Raw genomic sequence first — 25,580 nt, forward strand, 5'->3', positions numbered from 1 at the left:
TGCTCTTTAGCCTCCATGTATTTGAGTTCTTTCCGACTTTCCTCTTGTGATTGAGTTGTAGTTTCAAAGCACTGTGGTCTGAAAATATGCAGGGAATGATCCCAATCTTTTGGTACTGGTTGAGACTTGATTTGTGACTAGGATGTCATCTGTTCTGGAGAATGTTCCATGGGTCCTAGAGAAGAATGTGTATTGTGTTGCTTTGGGATGGAATGTTTTGAATATATCCGTGAAGTCCATTTGGTCCAGTGTATCATTTAAAGTCTTTATTTCCTTGTTGATATTTTGCTTAGATGATCTGTCCATTTCAGTGAGGGGGGTGTTAAAGTCCCCCACTATTACTGTATTGTTGTCAGTGTGTTTCTTTGCTTTTGTTATTAATTGCCTTATATAATTGGCTGCTCCCATGTTAGGGGCATAGATATTTACAATTGTTAGATCTTCTTGTTGGATAGACCCTTTAAGTAGGATATAGTGTCCTTCCTCATCTCTTATTACAGTCTTTGGTTTAAAATCTAATTTGTCTGATATAAGGATTGCCACCCCAGCTTTCTTCTGATGTCCATTAGCATGGTAAATCGTTTTCCACCCCCTCACTTTCAATCTGGAGGTGTCTTTGGGTCTAAAATGAGTCTCTTGCAGACACCATATCAATGGGTCTTGGTTTTTTATCCAATCTGATACTCTATGTCTTTTGATTGGGGCATTTAGCCCATTTACATTCAGGGTAACTATTGAAAGATATGAGTTTAGTGCCATTTTATTGCCTGTAAGGTTACTGTTACTGTATCAATATTTCTTGTAGAGCTGGTTTCGTGTTTGCAATTTCTTTTAGTTTTTGTTTGTCCTGGAAGCTTTTTATCTCTCCTTCTATTTTCAGTGACAGCCTGGCTGGATATAGTATTCTTGGCTGCATATTTTTCTCATTTAGTGCTCTGAATATATCATGCCAGTCCTTTCTGGCTTGCCTGGTCTCTGTGGATAGGTCTGTTGCCAATCTAATGTTTCTTCCATTGTAGGTTACAGACCTCTTTTCCCGAGCTGCTTTCAGGATTTTCTCTTTGTCTGTGAGACTCATAAGTTTTACTCTTAGATGTCAGGGTGTTTACCTATTTTTATTGATTTTGAGGGGGGTTCTCTGTGCCTCCTGGATTTTGATGCCTGTTTCCTTCCCCACAGTAGGGAAGTTCTCTGTTATACTTTGCTCCAATATACCTTCTGCCCCTCTCTCTCTTTCTTCTTCTTCTGCGATCCCAATTATTCTAATATTGTTTCATCTTATGGTACCACTTATCTCTCGAATTCTGCCCTCATGATCCAATAGTTGTTTATCTCTCTTTTTCTCAGCTTCTTTATTCTCCATCATTTGGTCTTCTATATCACTAATTCTCTCTTCTGCCTCATTTATCCTAGCAGTTAGAGCCTCCATTTTTTATTGCACCTCATTAATAGCCTTTTTTATTTTGACTTGGTTAGATTTTAGTTCTTTTATTTCTCCAGTAAGGGTTTCTCTAGTATCCTCCATGCTCTTTTCAAGCCCAGCTAGTATCTTTATAATCGTCATTCTGAACTCTAGTTCCGACATCTTACTAATGTCCATATTGATTAGGTCCCTGGCAGTCAGTACTGCCTTTTGTTCTTTTTTTTGAGGTGAGTTTTTCCATCTTGTCATTTTGTCCAGAGGAGAATAGATGAATGAGAGAACAAAATGCTAACAGGGTAACAACGACCCCAGAAAAATATACACTAAACAAATCAGAAGAGACCTGAAACTGGGGGAAAAGAAACGGAAAGAAAGAAAAAAGAAAAAGGAAAAAAAAAAAAGAATATGGTCAGGCTGGTGAATAGATCAGTGCCACACACTAGATTTTGAGTGTATTTTGGTCTGTTAGGAGAAAATGCCTCCCAAAATTTTAAAGAAAGAAAAACTTATATATGTACAAAAATAAGGGTAAATACGATGAAGGGAAGGAATATGACTGTAAAGATGAAAATTATAAAAGATTTTATAAAAGGAATTGATAAGAAGTTGGTTGAAAAAAGAAAGAAGAAATTAAAAAAAAAAAAAGAGGGAGAGAATGTGATCAGGCAGGAGACCAGAACAAAGCCATTCACTAGAGATTTAGGGTATATTTTGGTCTGTTAGAAGAAACTGTATCCTAAAATTTTAAAGAGAGAACAACTTATATATATACTAAAAATAAGGTTGCCTACAATGAAGGGTTAGAATATGACTCTAAAAATGGAAAATAAAAAAGATTTTTAAAAAAGGGATTGATAAGATGTTGGTTGCAAAAGGGAAAAAGAAAAATTCAAAAAAAATTTAAAAAAATTAACTTTGAAAGACTAAAGAATGATGGTAAAAAAGCCATGAATTCTCTGTGCTGTATTCCCCTAGAGCTGGAGTTCTCCCATTCTCATTGATCGGTAAACTTGGTCTTGGCTGGCTGTTCTCGCTGATCTTCTGGGGGAGGGGCCTGTTGCCGTGGTTCCCAAATGTCTTTGCCAGAGGCGGAATTGCCCCGCCCTTGGCGGGTCCGGGCTAAGTAATCTGTTCAGGTTTGCTCTCAGGAGCTTTTGTTCCCTGCAAGCTCTTGGTACAGCTTTGGAGGACAAGAGTGCAAATGGCGGCCTCCCAAACTCCGCCCCGGAGGAGCCAAGAACTCGGGGCCCCCGCTCCCCAGTGCGTCCCCAGAGAAAAGCAATCACTCCCGTCTCCCCGGTCTCCAGCCTCACTCCGTGCTCACCCGGCCTGTGACCGAGCGTTTCTATCTCTGGCACCCGACTTGGTGTGGAGTCTCCAAACCCAGCAGATCCCTGTGGTGCGCTCCCGTGCCGCTCCTCCCCAGGGGAGGAAGGGGAGTCTCCTCGGCTCTGCCGCTTGTTGGGTCCCTGCTGGAGGAGCAGTGGCCCAACTGTCACCAATCACAGTTTATGGCAACCCCGAGCTGAGAGCCTGCACCTCGGCTCCGTCTCTGCAGCCGGCTTCCCTGCTCTGATACCTGGGAGCTCTGCCGCACTCAGGCATCCCCGGTCTTTCTGTGACCCCGAGGGTCCTGAGACCACACTGTCCCACGAGGGTTCCACCCCCAGCTTAGCCACTGGAGCAACGTCCCTCAGCAGAGCTGGCTTCTAAAAGTTCCGATTTTGTGCTCGGCTGCTTTATCCCTTGCCGGTAGTGGGTGATGGAAGCCCCCTCCCCGCCGTCTATCCTTCCGAATATCACCTCAGATTCACTTCTCCACACGTCCTACCTTCCAGAAAGTGGTTGCTTTTCTGTTCAGAGAGTTGTTGCTATTCTTTTCTTCGATCTCCTGTTGAGTTTGTAGGTGTTCAGAATGGTTTGATCCCTATCCAGCTGAATTCCTGGGACCAGACGAAACCCAGGTCTCCTACTCCTCTGCTGCCATCTTGCTCCTCCTTGACCAAAGAAAACTCATTTTTAAATGTAAATATTTGTGTTTGAATAATCGTACAAATTAGATCTCTATTCAGTAAAATTACATGGTTTTTTACCTTCAAGTTTATGTATTTTCTATTTCAGCTTGATGTGGATTCACAGGGCTGAATTTTCATGTTTGCTTATTTCCCTCACAGTAGTTTATAATTCCACAACTCTAAGATGGGATTTCACTGAAGGAGTAACTACAGAAGTCCAGAATGAAGATGCAGCTTATAAAAAAGGGAATGAGATTCAAATCAGACAAAAATAATAGGAGAGGGGGTTAAACTATTTTAAATACTGATGAACAAATTGAAATTATTTTCAAGTTGTGAAAATTTTATTACTGTATTTTTACTGATGTAATTTATCAATATCTTTACTGTCTGAGGTTAAAACCAACTTTGAATAGATGAACTCTGATTATTTTTCAAAATGGTCTGAGATATCAAAGTGGTATAACTATGGTGAAGTCGTTTCTCTGAAGTTTTCAGTGAATATGGAAGACACAGAGCCAGAATCAAGTTAGGCTCAGGGGAAATGATGGTCTTACTACTCAAATTGAATATTTTGTGGGCATAGGTACCACCTGTATTCCTGGAAGGACCAGAGTTCAGGGAACAAAGTAAAAATGCAGCACAATGTTGCCTTCTTCACGTAGCCACTGAATTTTGACCCAGAATTTTATTAGAAAGCCTCATTGTCCTCTGATAACATGTAATTCCTGTCAGTGTTTTTTTTTCCCCTTGTGTGCTTATGAGTATTAAGTAGACTGCGTACTTGCTTTATGTTAGACCACAGCCAGAAAAACTAGACAGAATTAGTTTCAAGACTGTTTTTCTTTCCGTAGCACCCACACGCAGGATGTACGATCTATAGTAATTCTTATTCATTTGAAATACAGCAATTTGTTCCTGTCAGGAGAGGATAGGTTTGTTGTTTTAAATTGCCGGTTTTGTTTTTGTTGGCGTGTTCCCCAATACAAATTGAATGGCTGACAAAAATCTATTTGTATGACAGTTCAATCTAGATAAGTGCCCTCTGTTGCCTAACGGTACAATTTGGGGTCTCAGAGATAAAAGCAAACTGAATGCCAGGCTTGTAGCAGAGCTTCTTCATGCAGATAACAGAAGTAATCCATATTCCTGAGCTACACAAATCAGACAAACAAAGAAGAAATATGCATGCACAGCATCTCGTTTGAAATGGTGGTCTTTTAGCTTCTACATAATAAAAAAATGGGAATATCTAACTTAGGAGAACAAAAAATAGCTTGTATGAGGTATGCCTATATTTGAAATTAAAGGGAAATGTGATATTGACTTATAAAGTTGGAGAGAGGTTTGTTGCTTAGCATTTTCCCGTAGTATCCAGGTTTCCCCTGCTATCAGAAAGCAGAGTGTTCCTATGAAACCATTCATAAGCCAAAATGATGTAAAGCAAAGAAACAATGATAATTGTTATATGGAAAGATTTTTTAACATTCTCAGACCCAAAGAATAACCACTTTTAAGTTTTTCTGATACCGTAGGACACAGCTTGCTAATAGATACACAAAATAAATGCGGATGAATACGGGTGCTCCCAGCCCCAGTTCAGAACCCTGATGCTGAGATGCTGTGTGCTGTTCCTGGGGAAGGAGCTGAGTGGGGCCACTTTTACTGCTCAGGGTGGGAACTGCCTCCCTAACAGCTCACTGAAAAACAAATGCTGAATGTTACTCACCTGTTTTTGTAAAAGCAAAAATCCCCTTCAGATTTCTTCCCATTAGCAAAAACAGGTACTGATGTAGGCCTTTAAAGTGGCCTAATGTGAATCTTCCAAAGGCAGGGTATTCCTGTATTGGCTTTTGTCAAATGTATTTGCTATCTATTTTTAACTATTTCTATTTTCCTATTCTGAAGTAAGTTATATTTTTAGACAGTGATTGTTTTGGAGCTTTGATATTCTGCAAGAGACAGGTTTGAAGGGATCTCCTTTACTTCGTAAGATGAGGAACTGAGAATTTGTACCTTTTGGGCTACCTCTGCCTTAAAACATGTCAGGCTTACCATACAGGTATCTCTCAAGTATAATTCATATATAAAAAGAGGGTTGAAATATGTGGTAACAACAGTTATAAGGAAAGAATTGGGACTAGTTCATAAGGTAACAGACATCCTGCAAATATGGCTAAGAGGCCCAGTTGTAGATATTCTGAAAAATAATCCATAGTGATGGGTGATGTATTAGATTTGGGAATAATTTTTAGATTTTTATCTGGGGGGACTATGTGCATGGTAAAACCATACATCAAACTAGGGAAAACAGAAGGAGGAGCAGTAGAAGAGAAAGCAAACGCCCCACTGTGTCTGTGTTAAGTCTAAGATGCCTTCAAGTTTTCTAAGGCACCCAGTAGGAATTAGATTTGCATATTAGAATATGCAAAAAACATGTCTTTGCCAACTTCTAGCTGGTAGTTAGAACAGTGGATAAAAATCAGATCATTCAGATGCGTGCGAAGAGGTCTAGGATGAAGACCTAGTCAGACTGAGAGAGAAGTTATAATGAAGGAGACTGAGAAGGAAAGACCAGAAGGAGGGAGGAATTCCTAAGGAGGACGGTGCTGTAACTGCTAAGGAGGAAGTGGGCAACAGCGTCAGATGCTATCAAGAGGCCAAATGAGAAGAAGACTGAAAGGCCATTGGAGCCAAAGCTGGTATAATTTGAGCAACAAAATTAACGATGTAGTATTAGACTATAAGTACAAAATAAATACCTGTAAGTCCATACTGATATCAATAAATGATTGAAGAATGATTGAGTAGACCTCTTTCCATACAGAAGAATGCCAAATGACTTATGAAGATACTCCTCCCTGAAAGAGATAGAGCTTACCTCCCCCCTTCTTAAATGTGGGCCGCACATAGTAAGTAGAGTACAGAAGGGGGAGAGAGTAGCTTTTCAGTGGAGAAACATGACAAACACTGCCTCTGCCAGGTACCAAGGTCAACATCAACAGTGATAAGTCATGTTGATAGTCTGTACCTTGGATATGATCTGATGAAAATGGCTCTTTACCTCTTCGGTCTTCCTCCGAAAACATTACCACAGTCTAGTCAGGAGAAGAACATCAGACAGATCCCAGTTGAGGGACATTCTACAAAACACCTGACCGGTGCTCTTCAAAACTTTCAAAATCATCAAAAATAAGGAAAGTCTGAGAAATTGTCACAGCCAAGAGGAGACTGAGAACACATGACACGTAAATGTAACATGGAATCCTGGATGGTATCTGGAACAGAAAAAGAACATCAGGTATTAAGGAAACCTGGAAAAAGTATGTACTTTAGTTAATAATAATGTGTAATAATGGACTATTAATTCATTAACTGTGACAAATGTACAATACTAATGTAAGTTGTTAATAATAGGGGAAACCAAATGTGGGTTCTATGGGGACTCTACTGTCTTTGTAACTTTTTTTTATAAATCTTTAACTATTCTAAAACTTCCAAAGTTTACTTGGAAAACATCACCAATGACTTCGTCAGCTACTGAGATACTGGTGATCCTAGGGAGTCCTGTGGCATGGCAGGAAAGCATCAAGTTTGTTGTAAGTTGAGAAGTGGCTGGGGCATGAATAAGTGAGGTTAATGTTTGTGGAATACTTGTTCAGGAAGCTTGGCCAGGAAGGGAAGGATGAAGAGAGATTGGGCATTGGCTGGGCAGTATAGTACTGACTGAAATAACATTTTGAAATATATAAAGCTAGGTACACTTAGGAATGTTTATGTCCTTAAAGGAAAGACTCAGTAGAAAATGATAGACTGATTATTCAAAGAAACAACATTTAACTGATGAAGCAAAACCCCTGAGTACACAGGATTTTATTCTGTTCAATTGAAGGTGGAAAGTTTTAGAGGAAGCACATGTTGTTTATGAATCAGGTATGAATATTTATATTTATTATACATTATAGTTTGGGGTCACCTGGATGGGGAAGTAATCTTCAGAATGTTTTCATAGACAATTTGGGCTCAAAGAACTTAGTTTTACTGCCTAACCATCATGGTTTTATGGGCTATATTCATAAAGCATTAAAAGGCATCTCTGAATTATGAGAACTGTAACCTTACTATAACACAGCATATACTATAATAAAGAATCTGTCACAACATGTGTTCAAAAGCGAGTATTAGGGGAAAAATATTGTAAAAATTGTTTGCTCGTGAGATGGCTGGTTCCAGTCTAAAATTGTAGAGTAACTGTATAGGGAGTCACCAGATCCTATGGCCAAGAAGGCAGTTCTTACACACCTTAATAACCAGTGCAGCTTCTCTCCTGCCATGTGGGTAGATTATTGGTGCTTTATGGCAGAGCCTTTGAAGATTAATCTTGAAACATATCTAAGTTACACCCATAAGTGTGGTCGTGACTCATCCTCAGATCAGATGTTTTATTCTATGATTTAAAACATTCTGCCTTAAGCGTTCATTGCCCTTGAACTTGCAAATTTATTACTGTCAAGATTCCAGATGTTGACAACAATGTATAAGTTCTTTTTTGTTTGTTTATTTTGGAAGAAGGTGACAAGAAACAAAACCTATAGACTAATCAATTCATAGCGGATGATAAATTCCTAGAACCAAGTGAGTGGTGCAGCCAAACCTGCCTTGGGGGGAAGGAGCAGTAGGACGGCCCCAGTCTGCCATGGTGGTTCGGTAGAACGAAAGGTGGGGTGGTAAAGTAAATAGAGCACTGACATTGGGAAACAGATTCCATCCTTCTTCTGCCTCGTCTTTCCCAAGTGTGTGGCCGTGGGGAGATCCCTCACCTGGCTCAGAACTCTTCATCTCTAAATACGGAAGTCTGGCCTAGATGATGCCTCATGTCAATTCTGTTCTTTTTGAGATATCTTACTGTCAATTACAGAATCATTGAGATCATTTGCTCTTGGATATCTAGATCGCGTGAAATTATGGCTATGGCTAGGTTTTCAATGAATGATTGCTTTTCCTTCCTAATGCTAAGCAGATTACGTAGGGATACCCACATACAACTTAATTATGTAATTTGTATACTGTATTTCAGTAGTTCTTTTAAAAATACAAATGAAGCATCTGCTATATAGCATTCATCTCTCAGAGTATCATTTTTCCAGTGGAAATGCATAGGGTATGTATATGTTTTTATTACCAAACAAAACAGTAAACATTTTGACATTTTGATTATTTCAAATATAGTCTATGGAGTTATTTTATTTTATATTCAGAAAGATTTTAAAGAATTAAATTTCCTCGACTGAAAACTTACACTATTCCAGATGTTGACAACAACATCTGGGCATTCTATCATGAGCTGATTTTCTGAATGAAGTAACTTAATTATTGATTGACAAGCTAACATGATTTAAGACACAGCCACACTGTGTTCAATAGCAATGTGAAAGTCGTAAACTACAAGCATATGTAAGCAAGTGAGGCCATGGTGCTAACTAACTCACACGGCATTTTGAAACACCAATGCTAAACTCAAATTTTATGCTTAAGTTTAGAATTGCTGGGGGAGGAAATGAAGAAGTACAGTACATGATTTCTGGGCTCTCTGTTTTGCAAATCATTAAATGATGTAGCAGCAATGTGGTCAGAGTTCCTAGTATAAATAAAGGTCTATTCTAGCATTGTGAAGCACAAATAGACTTATTATTCTATATGGATTGCATATGGGTTTGTGTGAGCCTGTATGTGTATGTATACATATATAACCTCATTATATGCATATAAATAGTCACAGGTGATATTATAGGTAAATTTTTTAAAAAATAAAAATGTGGTATAATCTAGCTCATTGTTTACAGCCAAAACATAAATATCCACTTCAAACATGTAAAATGTTTTTGCAAATATAAGCAAAAGTAATAAATGAAAGTGATTATGGTAGAAAGACTTTTTTTTCAAAAAAAAATATCTTTTCCTGGTATTACATACTAAGAACAATGGATTCTTTCAGTGTTCTCATGTTAACCTGCTTTTCCAACTGTTGGTAGCCTAGTAGCAAGGCATGCTAGTATTTACTCTCTGGTGGCTTGCATATGGTCCACTGGCCATGAGTTTATGATAGATAGAAAGTGTGCTTTCCCTTTATGAATGCTACAATATTGGTGACATGTGGCATGTGCACTTTCCGGCGAATGAGCTTGACCTTTAACTCTAAACAGTCCCTTGAGCAGGAGCAAGCCATGTTTAGTGGAATGATTACTTAGAAGAAACAGATTGGAACCTACTTTCTCTGATAACATTAAAGAAATGCAGTAAATTTTTTCCCACTGAAAGTCATCCAAAAATGGTAACATCACAAAATAGGAAATTGGGCAAAACAATGTAGTAGACTTACTGAGTTAAATAATATGAACTTTTTAAGGTTGCTTTTGGTATATATTGGCACATCATTTTCTAGGGAAGATACACGAATTTATACTCTCAGGCATATATGTGTACAGGTTTTATTGCATCCTTCCCAATATTACCAACTAATATTTAGTTGAATGTCTTTTGCAAGGTTATGACATCGAAGGTATTATGATAGGTTTCCATTTGTTTATAATATTTAAATTCATGCAACAGCCCTGAGAAATAAATATTGTTGCTATTTTAGATATTGAAGAAAGTGATAGTCAGAAAACTTAATTTGACCAAGATCACATACTGAAATGTTATCTCTGTTCTTTTTGCTCAGTACCCTGTGCTTTTTCATCCTAACTACTTTCCAAGGATCTAACATTTACCTAACAGTATACTTTCCCTTTACCTAAATCATGTAGCATGGTAGGTTTTAATATTGTTTTTTTGCTAGAAATTAATGTGGCGCAGAGAACAGTGTGATGAACAAAATTTCATAACTTCCTTTTTATTTTTTTTCCTCCAAAATATAAGTTTCCTCTCCTGGATTGATGAGCTTTTTAAAGTCCTGGGTCAGGGGTGGAGTGTGTATGAAAAGCTGAAATTGGTCATAGAGAAGTAGAAGTGAGGTTAAAAATGAAATGCTTTGTGCCAAAGATAGATACATTTTAGAAAATGCCATCTGGGCATTCCAGAAGTATGATATTATTTAATTCAAACCAGCTAGAATTCGGTAAGGAATGAATGCCAGCGATTATATGACTAGCTAATAAATATAATTTCATGGTATTCTATAAGATATCCCTAAGTGTTAATTGTAACAGGAGCAGTTAAATTCTTTAGACCAGTTAAATTCTTTGGCTATGAAAGCATAACAGTTTCTAATCACCTGGTAACTTTGGGCATTATTAAATATATGGAGATTGAAAGACATGGTAGAAGCAATGGAAAAGTCTGGCCAGACTGGGTAATTTGTTTTAGACCTATGGAGAAATCTATTAACCATTTCTTCTATAGACCAATTTGATTAGGGAGAAAGACAAGCTGTTCTTTCATTACTTACCAAAACCATACTGCACTTTGTATCAATTATTTGGCTGTCTGCAGCACATAGATTAGAATAAAGGGCTTTCTTAGTGTTTGTGAATGTTGTGGATTGCTGATTAGTAATTAAAGTACTGAATGAAGAAAATTAGGCCAAAATTGAATGGGAATGAGAAAGTCTTAATTCTGTGATACAGATGTTAGAAACAGATTGTCTTGAGCAACCCATTCGACACAGTGACATTCTACATAGCCATGGAGTGTTTGCCTCCCATGTAAAACTCAAGTCAAATGCCTTAGAGATGGTTTCCTCTCCCCTGCCTTGTGATGTAGCTGTATGGGTATTAATTTAGTGAAATATCCTGTCTGCCAGGTGTGGGAACTAGCTGATTTTATTGTAATACCAGATCATTACTTAATTCATATGCAACAGAGTGCAGCACATGGAAAGCATTATAAATCTATTTACAATGTGGCTGGTCTGATGATAACATTGTATTAAATTCCCAGGTGAGGCAATTTAAGCAATTGCTTTGCCATGTGCACGCTGTGGAAATTAAATTCTCATATATGCTTTAGTAATAAACCAACTGCATTGTTATGCTTATGCGAGTGGTGGGTTGTAGAATCCTCATTTTGGCTATGTGTACCCTCTTTCACATGTAGAATCATATAGAAGGCTGCACCACAGATCACAGTTCTTAATTAGTTTCAGCTAAGTTGATTCATCTTGTTTGTAGTCTAGCAGTGCCTATCCAGAAACCTTTTCAGTTCAGTTGGGAAATATTAAGGCTTGGGTCAAGTAGACAGATTGTTTCAAGCCAAATTTCCAGACAGAACTGGGCAAGTGTATCTGATTGAACTTGGCTTTAAGAAAATCAGCCAATCGGTATTGAAAAATCAGCCAATCAGTATCCGTATACCAAGTGAGAACTGCTTGGAATCTGAAATCCTCACTTTCATAATGAAGGACTCACTTGTGTCGTCAGTTTAAAATAGGCATCGGAACTTTGTGTGTCTCACTTTTTAGGGATAACAGGCAATTGTTAATTTGCCATATTCTTTCTATAATTCATATATGGTCTGTAGATTTTTCTGCCCAACTGTGTCTAGTCCACTTAAGTTTAGTATAAGTTAGAAGGAATAAGCTTTACACAAACCCACAACTAAAGGTGAGAAATGCTCTTGTATTTAACTCTGTGTGTGTGTGTGTGTGTGTGTGTGGCAAATATTGTCAGTCGAAGCTTTCCACCCTTATGGTACAGACCTGAAATTGCAATAGATTACAAACTGCATAGACTTTCTGTCTTCTCCAGAAGCCACATATAAAGCACCAGTAGACAGTGGTAACTGACAACTAAGACTAAAAATGTTGACAATTTCTTGATTTGCCTGGTTAGCTTATGTATAGAAGTCATTAACTATTTATAAAATGCATTATGAATTGGGTTCCTTCAAACTGTAGCTGAGTGTGTGACATTTCCAGCTCAAATTCTCATGCTTCCATTTGGCTAAAGTACAGATTTTATACAGTTGATGATAAAGTAAAAATATTTTAGTTAGTTTATCAAGATACAGTTGATGTTTCAGCTTCATTAACTTTGAGTCATCTGAATTAAAATAACATAGTACTTAGTAATGGAGAGTGAGGTTATTAAAAATTCCACAAAAAGTAAAATTATTTATTGATGTTTTAGAGGGAAATTATCAATAAAATAAGCAGTTTGTCATTCAGAGGAATTTGCCTTTTTTGGAATTCAGTCAGTTTAGTGATGATCCTGCAGGCTAAATTATAGCTGATTACAATCAGCTTACTTAAAATTTCAAACCACAAAAAAATTAGGAGAAAATACCAATGTCAGGCATTTAAATATAACAATAAAACAAAGTCTTGATTTTTTTTTAAAAAAATGTAAAATGATACTCCAGTGTAAAGAGCTCGATTTTCTGCATCAGTTGCATCATTTTCAAGAACTATTTCTGATATTTGAAATGAGCTTTTTAAAAATTCTTTTAAGAGAAGTTAGTTTAATCAGAGAACATTTTATAAACTCAGCATATCATTTGCTTAATTACATCCAGAAAGCCATCCAAATGACCAAATTTTACCATCCCAATAGTAAAGACTGACATTTATAGGGACCACCCTTCAACTGTGGATAAATCCTTAGTTCTCCTCTGTTGCTGAACATGTACACTCTTAATTGCTGGTTTTCAAAAGCAATGGATTCTCACCAAAACAAGAGTAGATATTTAGGGATGCATGTTTATAATTTTCTTCTTCTTTTGAAGTTTAGTAAATCAAAATAAGAATATAATGTAATTGAACAATCTATGCCAATTTGTTGGTATTTTGGTGAAAGGGGGGAAAACAAAAACAATCTCCATATGATATTCTTGCATACTGTGGAATGTTTTAGTCCCCCATAGTGATGAAATGAATAATTAAAAAGGCAGCTCTGATACCACAGCCTGTTTAAAGGTTCTCATTTCCTTTAATGCTGTAAAATACTTTTGCTTAGCTAGTTTGAAACTACTGTAGTGGGGATCTCCGAATGGGCAAAAGAAAGGTTTGGCTTGATCTAAATATGGTTGTAAGGCCATGAGGTATACTGACCTTGCAGTTTAGCATTTTTCAATACAATTCTGTATGAAGTCTATAGAAATAATTAATAGTAGCTTCAGTAAATACAATAAGAGAAGCAGGCTTAATATATGCTGTTTGTTGTGGTAAGAAGTCTGGCATGTTCACAACTGAATGAGTTGGTTCGCTCCTGAATTGTTAAGACATCTGATATAGATGTCATTACTGACTTCAGGCTAATGACTTAACTTTGCTACTTTGTCCTCTGCAGCATTGTTGGTTTTATTTATTTACAGTCTTACTGCATTTGCTAAGGTACAAGAGATACACTTGCAGCAGAGAAGGGGGCTTAGGGTAGAGACTCAGGGCAGAGAAGGGATGCTATCATCTCCTTTCTACTGAAACATTTTGCAGTTTTTGCATCTTTTTCCTGAGTGTATTCAGAGGGTAATAAAATGCGGAGGAAATTTTGTGTGGTAGAATGAGTACAGGTTCTAGTTTCAGTTTAACCAAAGTGATCTTTAGAATTCCATGGGAATGATTTGTTCTTTGAAAAAAAAATAAAGGGATGTCTAGATTTGTTTATTTTTATTTACACTCTAGTCAGCCTTTTTCAACTAGGTTCTGCAGGAGAGTTGAGCCCTAGTGCCCTTAGGCTTTTAGTCTATGTAATGAACTAAACTCTCTCTTATGTACCATCCTAGATAGATTGAGAAAATAGTCACTAAAATAGTTTTCCATTTTGTGGTTCAGATAAGGAACCCCAATTGAGAAAGGCTGCAACTTTAAAATGATTCAAAATCTACTGGGTTTTCTTGTTAGAAGTCCTTTTAAATTCTAGTATGATTTCACATTTAAGATATTATGACCTCTGTGTTGCAAAGCAGTGTAACTTACTACTATATAAAAATCTAATTAAAAATCTTGTTGACTTCTGCTCAAGGATTATGAATAGTCCTCTTTAAACTACAATAATTTTTCAGATCATAGTTGAACAAGTATGAAATGTTAAAGCCTAAACTGTATCCTGCAAGTGAGACAAGATTACTATTTCCCAGCTGCCATTTTTAAAGAGACTCTTTTTGCTTAGTTCAGAAGCAGAAAAAGGCAGCAAAGTCACCTGTAAATCTGCATTTGGATCTGAGAGGGTGATGCTGAAGGAGGATCTGAGGATGGCACTCTTAACTTCACAACTTAACTTTTAGAGCCTTTTAGTTTTTCCAGATGTGTATACATTTAGATAATTCATGAATTGCTTATAGACACATATCCCCCTGACTTGACAGGTCAAGGTCGATTTCTTATAAAACAAAATTTCGCTGAGTGAAATGTTGACTCATAGCCCACTTGTCTTTATTTACTGGGATTGAGAATGCTTGACTCAGCCCACTTGCCTTTATTTATTGGGATTGGGAAATTTAATTTGTTTTCACACACACACACACACACACACACACACACACACACACACACACACACACACACACATTACTTTTCCTTAGGCCATTATTTGAGGAGGGCTTGGGGACATTTAAGTTATTGTTTGGAAACGGGATGGACTTTTAAATTCCATCTCTTTCTGGCTAGTAACATCACAACAATGCAGGAAATACAGATGAACTATTTTCCAGGCATTCCAGTGTACAGTTGGAGTCATAATATTATCCTAGAATTAGCGATTTTAAAAGACCTATATTCTAAAGTTCATTTCCTGCCACAATTTTAAAGACCCCCCATATACACTTGTCTTAATTACAGTCTGGTGATTTTTGCCAGTAGACAGCTTATATAGCTTTATTTCCTCTAGTTTAGTGGTCTTATTTGAATGGACTATGTATGGAATAACATACCAGTTCTGATCCACTTGTGAATATTAATGGAGTACTTACACAATGCAGAGTTTTCTTTCATTACTGGCATTTGAAAAACTTCTAATTTACATTAAACTTCTCAAGTTCAAGAACTTTACACAACTTTGCTTTGCAGATCTTAGCAAATAGGTTTCCATTAGGGGGCTCTCGAGGTTTGAGATGATCAGCCTTGATACCAATAATGCTCCGAAGCTTTTACTTTCTAACGTTCATCTCGCTCTCTCCCTTTTTGTTTTGTTTTATAGAAAAGGTCACGGATCGCCTACAGTGACGAAGTACGGAATGAGCTCCTAGGGGATGATGGGAATTCCTCAGAGAACCAGGTAGAATGCTAATCAGGAAGGCCCGGTGGGTGGCTGGAGGGTGAAGGAGGTCACTGGCACACTGGGCTCTCAAGCTGCTCCTTAACAGTATTAGCAGCAACTCATGTGGAAACGATACTGTTTAATGCAAAGCTGGAGTCTTAATCAACTTCAAAATGTTTCTTGGAGATCTTACATTTAACCCTTTACCTTGTGATCACTGTCTGCTATCTTTTAAAAAATCTTTTCTTCTCTTTTCTTTATTATTTAGTACTTAAGAAATAACTTGAAACACACTGTTTGCAGACAAAGCCAAGGTCTTCACCTCAAACACATGTAAAAGGAATAAAAAAGTACATAATGCAGCTTTGATAATAATGCAGTATAATTAAATCAACACTTGCAGCAAAACAAATGAAAGTAAGCTTTCAAAATTCAACAGGGCAGCTCAGTCTCCCATTGTGGAGCTTCTTAAAATACATTCACCAAAATGCAAATTGTGAGCACCAGTGTGGAACTTAGATACTCATATAGAGGTCCTGCTTCTGTCAAATAATAATAATAATAATAGGAAAATTCTTTCTACAGTTTAAGATCTGCATAGGCAAAAAATAAGATAGTTTCTTCTTAAAAGGGCCTTACAACTTGGCTGTCAGTTCTCATTGGATCACATAGCAGTGCATGAGTCTAATTAATGTCCCACTTCTTTCTTTGAATTAATACTGGAGACTTCATTAATTCTTGTAGATAATGTATATGACTTAAAAAAATGTTTTAAGAACCTCAGTCTAGAGATGACTTTTAAAATGTCTCAAATAACCCTAGTGACTTACTCTCTTTGACACTTTTAGAGAAAATAAATGATGGGAACTTCAGAAGCAAGACCTGAATGTGTTTATTAATATTCCTTTGGCAAGTATTGTAAAGGTCTCTACTCTGCCTAAATAAAAATGAACATAAATCATTCATTGAGTAAACCACAATTTTAATAAGATAGTAAAACATAATATATTGATACACATTATAAAACTTGCATAATTATATTTACCATTTCAAACAGATTATATTACAGATCTACATATGCTGAAACTATATTACTATCTACTGTAAAGTTAATATTGTAAATGGGATGTTGCTTATGTGATTAAGGCCCCCATCCATCCACCCAAAAAAAGGAGGGGGAGAAGAATCACTGAGCTGATTATATGTGTTTTTGGAAAGATCTCACCTCATCCACTATCTGGATGTTATCAGCTTGAGTTTAGACATGTAAACACGTTAAGATTTGACTTGGGATTTCAGCTTCCCTGATTGAAATGTGAGAACGGCTAAGGGAAAAAAAAATAAGGAGCACATCAAACATAAAAGGGTGGTGGGATAAAGGGTTTTACTCATAATAGATTAAATAACTTGAGGATGAGAGAAAAAATATTTTCTTCCTATTTTAAGTGAGATTTAGATTGTTCATATCTCTTGAATGAATCATAATTTTATTTCATATCTTTACTGCAAAAAAAAAGCATTCTCTTTTTTGCAAAAAGTGAATGCATAGTTCCCATGTCAATTCTCTAGAAAGCTATAGATCTTTCCTTCATTTGAAACTACTGCTTAATATAGAGGAAATAGAAAGGAAGGGGTGTTCCTGTCTAACTCAGACTCCTTTATTCTAATAGATGTTGTAGTACTCTGACAGGGATCCCTTTTTTTTTTTTAAAGCATGTTCACTTCTCTTAATGGACATTTTATATGCCTAAAACATTTGCCTCACGTACATATAAGTATGATTTTTTTTAATGCCTAAAGAAAAATATTCCACAAAAATAGAGTTCGTATTTTCTGAATTTTTCAAATTATATTCCTGTCACTTTAAAGTGATTACGCAGAGATTTCCAATGGACTTGTATAAATCAAACTTACAAATTCTGAATGTGCTTGGAGAACCTGAAGTTTAGTTGTAAGGAGCTATCACTTTGATAAACAGAATATGATAAATTATAGTCATGAGACAGTGTAACTGTTAGATTATTAGTTATGTGAATTTTTCAGTCCAAAATTCGAATTAGGTTTGAAAGTTCAAAAAGACTACACTTAACTTCTTGGATATTTTGTTGCTAACTATGACAAAATTTCTATTCCATAATGAAATGATTAAATTTTGTTTTGGGCTTTTTATCATAATTTAGGGATTTAAATCCCTCAAACTAAAACACATCCCTTAGTCAGGCATGGTCACTTGAGAATAACTCTTTATTCTGCATCAGTATTCATTCAGACTATGGAATCAAAACAGAAGCCCTTTCTTTAAAGGAAGAAAAGATTTTAAGTTGGCTCTTTATATTAATTTTTATAGCTCAGGGGCTGAGAAGATAGTTTTTTTTTTTTTTCTGGGTAGGATTATCTATAATTTGTGTAAGAAAATATTTCCTGCCCACAACTAAGATTATCTTCAAGTTAATTGTTGATAAATTGACTTTCAGAACTTTGTAGCCATGTAATATTTAAGATAAACTTTTAATATACAGAGAGAACTTGGAGATAAATAAAATGAGACAAAAATATATGTTTCATTGACATTGGGATGTATCTCAATTTTTAAAAATTATAGATCAGAAAAAGGAAAATAATAAAGAATTATAGCAATGGTTGCAAATAGGTAAAATTAACTACTGACTAGTTATTTTCAATACAACATACACATCCTCCCTATAGTGGCTTCTTTGTAGAGATTTAGACAAATGTGAATGCCATAGCTATTATTTCTCATTCTGGCCATATATGCATTTTTTTAGGCATCTAAAACCTGTTAGACACATAATCTGTCAATTAACTATAAAGTATATTAATTTACTCTTATATAAACATTTCTGACATGATTAGAAATGTCAAGATTTCAGCAATTAAGAATTTTTCAAGTGCATCATTAATGTCCCTCATACAGTACACAATTTCATTTAATTCCCAATTAACTGCTTTGTATAAATTTATTTCTGATTCATATCCATTTCATGCTGTCAAATATGGCTCATCCCTCATTTACAAAGAAGGGACAAAATTACCTACTTTGCACATTCGAGTATTGTTGGGTCATCAGCTTTCCAAGAACTATTGTCTTAGGCATTATCATTCTATTATTTTAAAATACCACATTTTCCATTCCATATGGCAAGATTTTAATTCTTTGAGAGAGTGGAGTTTTTGAAATGTAGTAGTGCTGTATTTAGAGTGGAAACTTTAGTAATTGTTACCTTGATTTAGTTTCATGAAAACCATTCTCAGGAAAGGAAAGAAAATCTTACATAAGTAAGTCCCCTAATCCCCTTCATAGTGGAATATGATGATGGGGCACATAAAATGTTCCAGACTCTACTTTTGAACTCTAATGGTCTCTCAATTTCCGTATGCAAAATTATATTGATTGGTGAATAAATGTGAGTAAACAAAATTTTAGTAAATCCTAAATAGAAGGTTCAAATATATGTCTAAGGAGTAGGATATTCCTAAACGTGCCGAAATTTTTGTGGTAAAGCAATATTTAGCAGATATGGTTGCTTAATTTTTTAACGCGAGGTTCTCTTAAGTTCCGATTTGGGCTTGCTGTGCATAAAGTGTGTCAAACTTCAGCTACAGACCAGGGGGTGAAGTCGGTCAATTTAATTCCCCAAGATCTAAAGGTCGGTATCATTTCATATAGCCCTGGCAGAGCAGATCATTACCAGGCACAAATCTGTTCGTTACGTGCTGAGGGTTTATAGCGAAATAAATAGACTGTCATCATAAGTTCAGAAAATTGTGTGTTCGACCCACGATAATGTGTAAAGGGCGTTTAATAGAGTTCAGCATTTATTCGTTATCTGTATGCGGACAGAGACGGCAGTGGCGTTATCAGCTTTAAAAAAAAAATCGGTAGTTCTGGGGGTCACATGACACACCTCACACACTCACACACACAGGCGCGCGCGCATGAACCCTCACATGCGCTGCAGTGCGGTTTTGATTTTAGCCACAGCAGAAGGCTTAACCACAAGAGATTCCACTGGTTCAAACCAGCGTAAACCAGATTTTTTCAGCCCACAAAGGAACAGATTACCGCTTGTATCAAATTCTGCATTGGGGGAAAAAAAAATCTTTGTTTCAAAAAAGATGTTGATTATCATAACTCAACATGGTGGCATGGCACATTTTCAAGTCGCCAATGATGGAGCTAGTAACTCAATAAAATACGAAATCACTACTTTCAGTCTAGTCTAAGCATTGTTAATTTTCAAAAATAGACCATCTTTTGTTTACTTGAATGAAAACTCCCAGACTAACCAAAAAAAAAAAAAAAAAAAGATAAAGATTAAAACCCCTCCCATTACCTAGCTTAGCTACAAATCCGGTGTAGAGCTTGAATGCAGCCATGCAGCACAAACAAGATAGAACGTTTTTTGTTTGGAACCTATTGAAAAAACAAATGGGTAGCATTTTTAAACACTCATTGATTATGGCAGGGTGGCATGCCCCAAATGGTCTCAATTGCAGAGGAGTAGTTTTAAACTTTGGCCCTTTAAGTATCATAGTCAACTGAAGAATGGTGCCCCCAGAAAGAAAAAAATAGCTGTGCGATCAATTCCCAGATCGTGTCTTCCTGTGAATTAATGTTTGCCTTTTTCTCCCATAATGTTCAGATAGCCAAGAGAAAGATTCCTATATATGATAAGACAGGTATTTTAGTTTAAAATTTTACTTCTTCTTGAGAAGAATGGTAACCTTCCACATGAAACAGGATGTTTGACTCATAGGCACTGGATGGTTGTTGAGAGAATATTAATTAAAAATAATTACAACTTCTTGTATATTTTGAAAAGACTATATTAAAAGTTTCATTTTCACTAAGTGCATTGTGAGACATTATGGAATAGATTCTGTACCCTTTCTATAAAAGATTCCTAACAATTTTGAAATCTCATTCTTTTGTACTTGAAATACTTTGCATATAACAAATAAAATGACAGAATAAGCTAGAATACATACTGCCTTCCTTGTGGAGACAAAAACAGCATTAAGCATTGAGAAAGCCGGACTATAGTAAACATGATACTTTTAGAGAGTGAGCAATTCGTGGCACGTTTCTCCCAAAGCAATAGTTTAATTTATTGGCCTGTATATGTCAAGTGTTATAACAGATGTTACAGATAATTTGGATGTTTAAAAATTATCAGTTGTAGACCTGAATTGCTGAGGATGCAAATTTCAGCCCTAGAATGTGGTTTATAGTCTTTCACAACATAGGTTTCAGTTTCTATTCATTGCAGAAACTATGGCAGTCATCTCAACTACACAATGATATTTGATTTAGAATACTGTGAAACATATACACACCCCCAGCTGGTGTGCATGCGCGCGCACACACACACAGAGACACACACAAAGAATGAGCCAGATATATGGTTATATCCATTTTCTAGTTTCTAAAGAGTTAAATAACTTGTTTTATCTGTTATATTTAAGGTAAATAAAAAATGTTCTACAGAGGAGAATTAAAACATTATCACAGGGAATTTACTAACAAGTAAAGGGTAGTTTTTTGGTTTGACTTCAGTGAGAACAGACTACAGTACAAATGAAATAAGAGCTCATAGCTCATGGCTTTGAGATGGCCCAGTTTACAAGATCAAGAAAATTGAAAAATGAAGAAACTTCAAAAATTAAAAAAAAAAACAACGACCATGTGATTGCAGTAGCCTCTTACACAAAACAAATCCTAGAAATTAACTCTGATATACACAGTATTTCTAAGGATAGTGAAATATTTTGAGACTATGTCCTAAATATTATCTTTCCTGGCATGCCTTATTTCCAATTAAAATAATGTTACCTCCAAATACGATCCTATTCCTAGAGGGGGCCCATGTATGATATTAACTAACATAATTATTTGTTTTAAAAATTTATTGGGACAAAAGCATGAACTATTAATCATTTTCATTTGTAGGTAAAATCTGAAATCAGTTGTCAAGATTCAAAATAGAGAAACATCCTGAAAACTTGTATATACAAAACCTCTTCAGTGGTACATTCTTAGAAGAGAGGAACAGTAAACTTGTTTTCTTTCTTTATAATATAGACTTCTATGAAGCCGTTCCCCTTTATTTCATGATGGTGTCTTAGATGTACTTTAAAAGAGAATTTCACACTATTCTCTTTGTTTAATGTGACAGTGTGAGAAAGTGATCTTTATTCGTTCAAAAAACTCTGCATGTAGTCTATGTTTAGGTTCTTTTAATGTGTTTGTCTGTGATTTTTAAATGCTAAACATGTAAACAGATAAATTGTCAATGTTAATTCTGTATCCTGTCACACAACTGATCTTTCTTTCCTGCCATTTCTTTCCTTTTTATCTTTTTTTTGTGTGTGCATTCATGTTGCAGTTGATAAAATTACGTGAAGAGGTGAGTACTTCCTAGCTTGCCTTTTTTTTTTTAAATTCTGCTTTTTCCTATAAAATTGAGTTTCTAAATCTGAAGTAAGATCTTTGGGTTCATTTTTTTCCAGGAAAATTTACACATAGCAAAAGTATTCATTATATGGCTGGAAATGTTCTCCGCTGACTATCTTTTAAAAAAACAAGTAAGCCCTAATCATGCTTATCACAGTGATCATTGTTGGTTGGCATCCGGCGAAAATTCATATTTTAAAGGCCAAAAAAGGGAAGAAAAATAAAGGGATGTCTTAAAACTTTATCCAAGTGTTATGTAGACTAACTTCAGATTTGTTTTATTTATATTGGTTTTTCAAAGAAGTCAATATGATTAAAAATGTTTTTTTTCCTGACATTCCAGTTTACTGAAAATTCTTTTAAAATAGACTCTTTTCCCTCACCCAAAATTCTTAGGTTCAACACAAGATACCATGAATCTATTTTCCTTTTAGGGAAACACACATATGTTATAAATGCTCTACTAGTCTGTGTACACAGATACTTAAGAATAGCCAAAGTTCTCCTCATTGTTAAACACTTTCCCTTTTGTAGGAAATAGCACCCAAGTGAGTTCTCATTTTCCTGAGTTGCTGGCCTGTTTTATAATGCAGCTCCGGACTTTTTAGTGGCCCAGCAAATATTTACAGCAATGTTTATCGTTTCCTCCCTGTATCAGTGAGGGATGCTGAATGATTCTGGTCTTGGTTTTTGTTTGTTTTGTTTTGTTTTGTTTAATTAAGCCAAACCTAACAAATATGTTTTGGTACTCTTTTTCAGAGATAAAACAGTTATATTTTTTACTTAGTGAAGTTGAGTTTCGTTACTTTTATATTAGGGCATAAAATAATGGCCCAAGTTGCAATTTGAAAGCTGTCTAATTGCTTATAAAGAGTACCGTGAATTATGTTTGAGTTTAGATTGACTGCATTGATTTAGATTTTCCTAGAATTTTTTTTATTGGTATGTCATCATTCTATAGCTGACATGAATGCTAAATGAGAGGCTTGTAGACATGGTTTTCACCAACTCTTTTGACTTAAGATGCTCTAGTGATGTCCTCTCTTAGTAAAAGTAATAATGATTTATAAAATAAAGGGTGAAAATATATAAAACCCTTACCTTCTAACCTTGTTTTTTTTCTTTTTGTGGAAGCAGATGTATATACTAAATGAATATAATCAATTGCAGTTTTGATGTATGAGATTATTCCTGAGGTGGGTGATACTCAACATTATTTTGCTGCAAGACGGAGTATCTGCTTATACGTATTTGCATATGCTCATGCTTAGGTGAAGAATCTGAATTTTCAAATCTTAATGGAACTAACAATAGACTCTAAAACCTCTATGTGAAGAAACTACACAAAGCTTTTCTGAATTTAGTGAATATAATTAATAAAATATTAGGCCTTATTACAATCAGCATTTTTGACAGATTAATTTTGTTAAGCTGAATTGTGTGGACTTAGAAATCTTAATTCTGAGAGCTGAAAACATCACATCTGCATTTCTTTTAAAATATGTTTTATCATCATTTTTGGCTTAATTCTTTTGTTGTGCCTATAGCAACAGTTTCATCAATAATGGCTCTGAACTGCATGTTTCCAAAACTATAACCTGGAATGGAATTGTACTTGGAAGAATTAGATCATTCAACTAATAGAATAATATGCCCTGGAATATTCTTTTAACAGTCTTTGATATGGATATAGCATTGATATTTGTAAAATAGATTATGATGATGACAGTGCCTTGGTATATGGTTTGCTCAGAAGAGATTGTTCCTCAGCCAGGATTCTAATAGTAATCAAACAGTGAGTGTACCCCAGATTTCCTCCTTATACCTCTCCTAAGAACACAAGCACTCATCTGCTTCAAAATAGGACGTTTGGTTGCATTTGGATACAAAGTATGCCCCATCCCTTCCTTGGGATGTTCTCTCTCCGTTCAGGTCTGGGAACCGGGCATGCTTGGAGGCAGGCTGGTGTGTACAGGGAGCTGAACTGGTTGGTGTTGGCTGTGCTGAGCCCTGTGATTCAGATTCCGTCTGAATCCTGCATCTCTAGCTCTCCACATTGCACAGCTCCTCACGCAAGTTGAGCTCTGTCTGAAGCTCCTGCACAGCTTCACTTACCTGCTTTGAAAGGGCTGAGGAGAGGGTGAGAGAATGAGTTTGGGATGGAGTGTGGGGGCAAGTTGAAAGCATCAGCTGCTACTGTAGTGTATTTCCTTTCATTTTCAGAGACCAGGGCAATGCACAACTAAGGGAACAATGTAAATAGCACAGCTGTTACAAGAACTTGATTTTAGCTTGACTTAAGTGAAGAGCTTCCAAAATACAAAGTGAGGTCCTGCTGGAAAGCTGCTGGTAAACTGGTAGTCCTCTTGTGTGCAGATTTACTCTGATAAAATTGAACTGTCCTGAAGAAGAGTTACTTCCATTATTTAGGAATATGCATTTTTTTGTAAAGTTCTTTTAGAAATTTTGCTCCCCATTAGAGCCATACACTTAATAATCTGTTTTGGCTCTCTTTTGTGGAATTCCAAGAATCATTCTGGATTTAAAATCTTTGTTTCGTACGTTATCTATTATCATATAATTAGACTGTCCGTTTCCAGTATTGATCTTTGATTTTTTTTAATCTGTAGTAGCTTAGTGTTTTCTTTTAATTTAGGGATTTCATCCAATATGAAAATGAACCAAAAATTTTTGTTCTGTTATTCTGAATTAAAATTCAGATTTACTCTTGATTTCGCATATCAAATATCTTTTTAGAGAATTACCAGCTTGAAATTAAGTCCTTTGTTAAGGTAGAAAACAATATTCAGAGAAGAGAAGAATAATCCCTACTCCCAAAACCTGCATGTAGGGAAAATTAGGAGGAAGAAAACTATTTTTGATAAGCTGAGTAAAGTGTTTCATTTTATTTAAAAATAGTCATATATACCAAACACAGAGAACTCCACTTGCTTTTCTTTTTCTCAATTACAGCCTTCAGTGACTTAGCGTTTTCATGATATAAGCATTCCTTCCTTCCTCCCTTTTATTTATTTAGGTTTTTTATTTATTTATTTTTTTGCAGAGGGAGGGGCAGCTTTTCTCTTAATTTCTCCACTGTGTATTAGACAACTCTATTAATTATTATAGACTGTTGTTGCAGCTTTCCTGACCTTCACATCAGGTCCTATCTCTCTGTTCTAAATGCATTGTTTTAATGATTCTTCCCCCCAACCCCCAACCCCCCCCGGCCCTTCCCCCCAAAAAAAATTTTCAAGGAAAGCTTTGATGTGGCTTTAGCTGCCTCCAACGTCTGGCCGCATCTCAGATGTGTCACCTATGCCGGGAGGGAATAAGGAAATCACGTTTTGAATGGTAATGATAACATACTAATCACTTCCTTTCTTTGAAGATGGAAGCGAGATATTCTGTCAGCATCCCTGGCTGCTAGAGCTTGGAGGCGCTGGTCTAGGTGTATTAGCTTAAGTGTGCATGTCAAT

At 36.0% G+C, this 25,580-nt stretch overlaps 1 protein-coding gene across 3 annotated transcripts in view; it reads left to right on the forward strand.

Moving 5' to 3' along the window:
- The window catches only part of VTI1A (vesicle transport through interaction with t-SNAREs 1A), a 351,162-nt gene that overhangs the window by 69,231 nt on the left and 256,351 nt on the right, over positions 1–25,580 (forward strand). For all 3 annotated transcript variants that reach the window (XM_027588330.2, XM_027588319.2, XM_027588339.2), the window contains exon 4: positions 15,567–15,644. In XM_027588330.2, the coding sequence (XP_027444131.1) occupies positions 15,567–15,644 (78 nt within the window). The remainder of the gene's footprint in view (positions 1–15,566; positions 15,645–25,580) is intronic.

This window comes from Zalophus californianus, chromosome 15 (genome assembly GCF_009762305.2).
Source record: "Zalophus californianus isolate mZalCal1 chromosome 15, mZalCal1.pri.v2, whole genome shotgun sequence".
Taxonomy (NCBI): Eukaryota; Metazoa; Chordata; class Mammalia; order Carnivora; family Otariidae; genus Zalophus; species Zalophus californianus.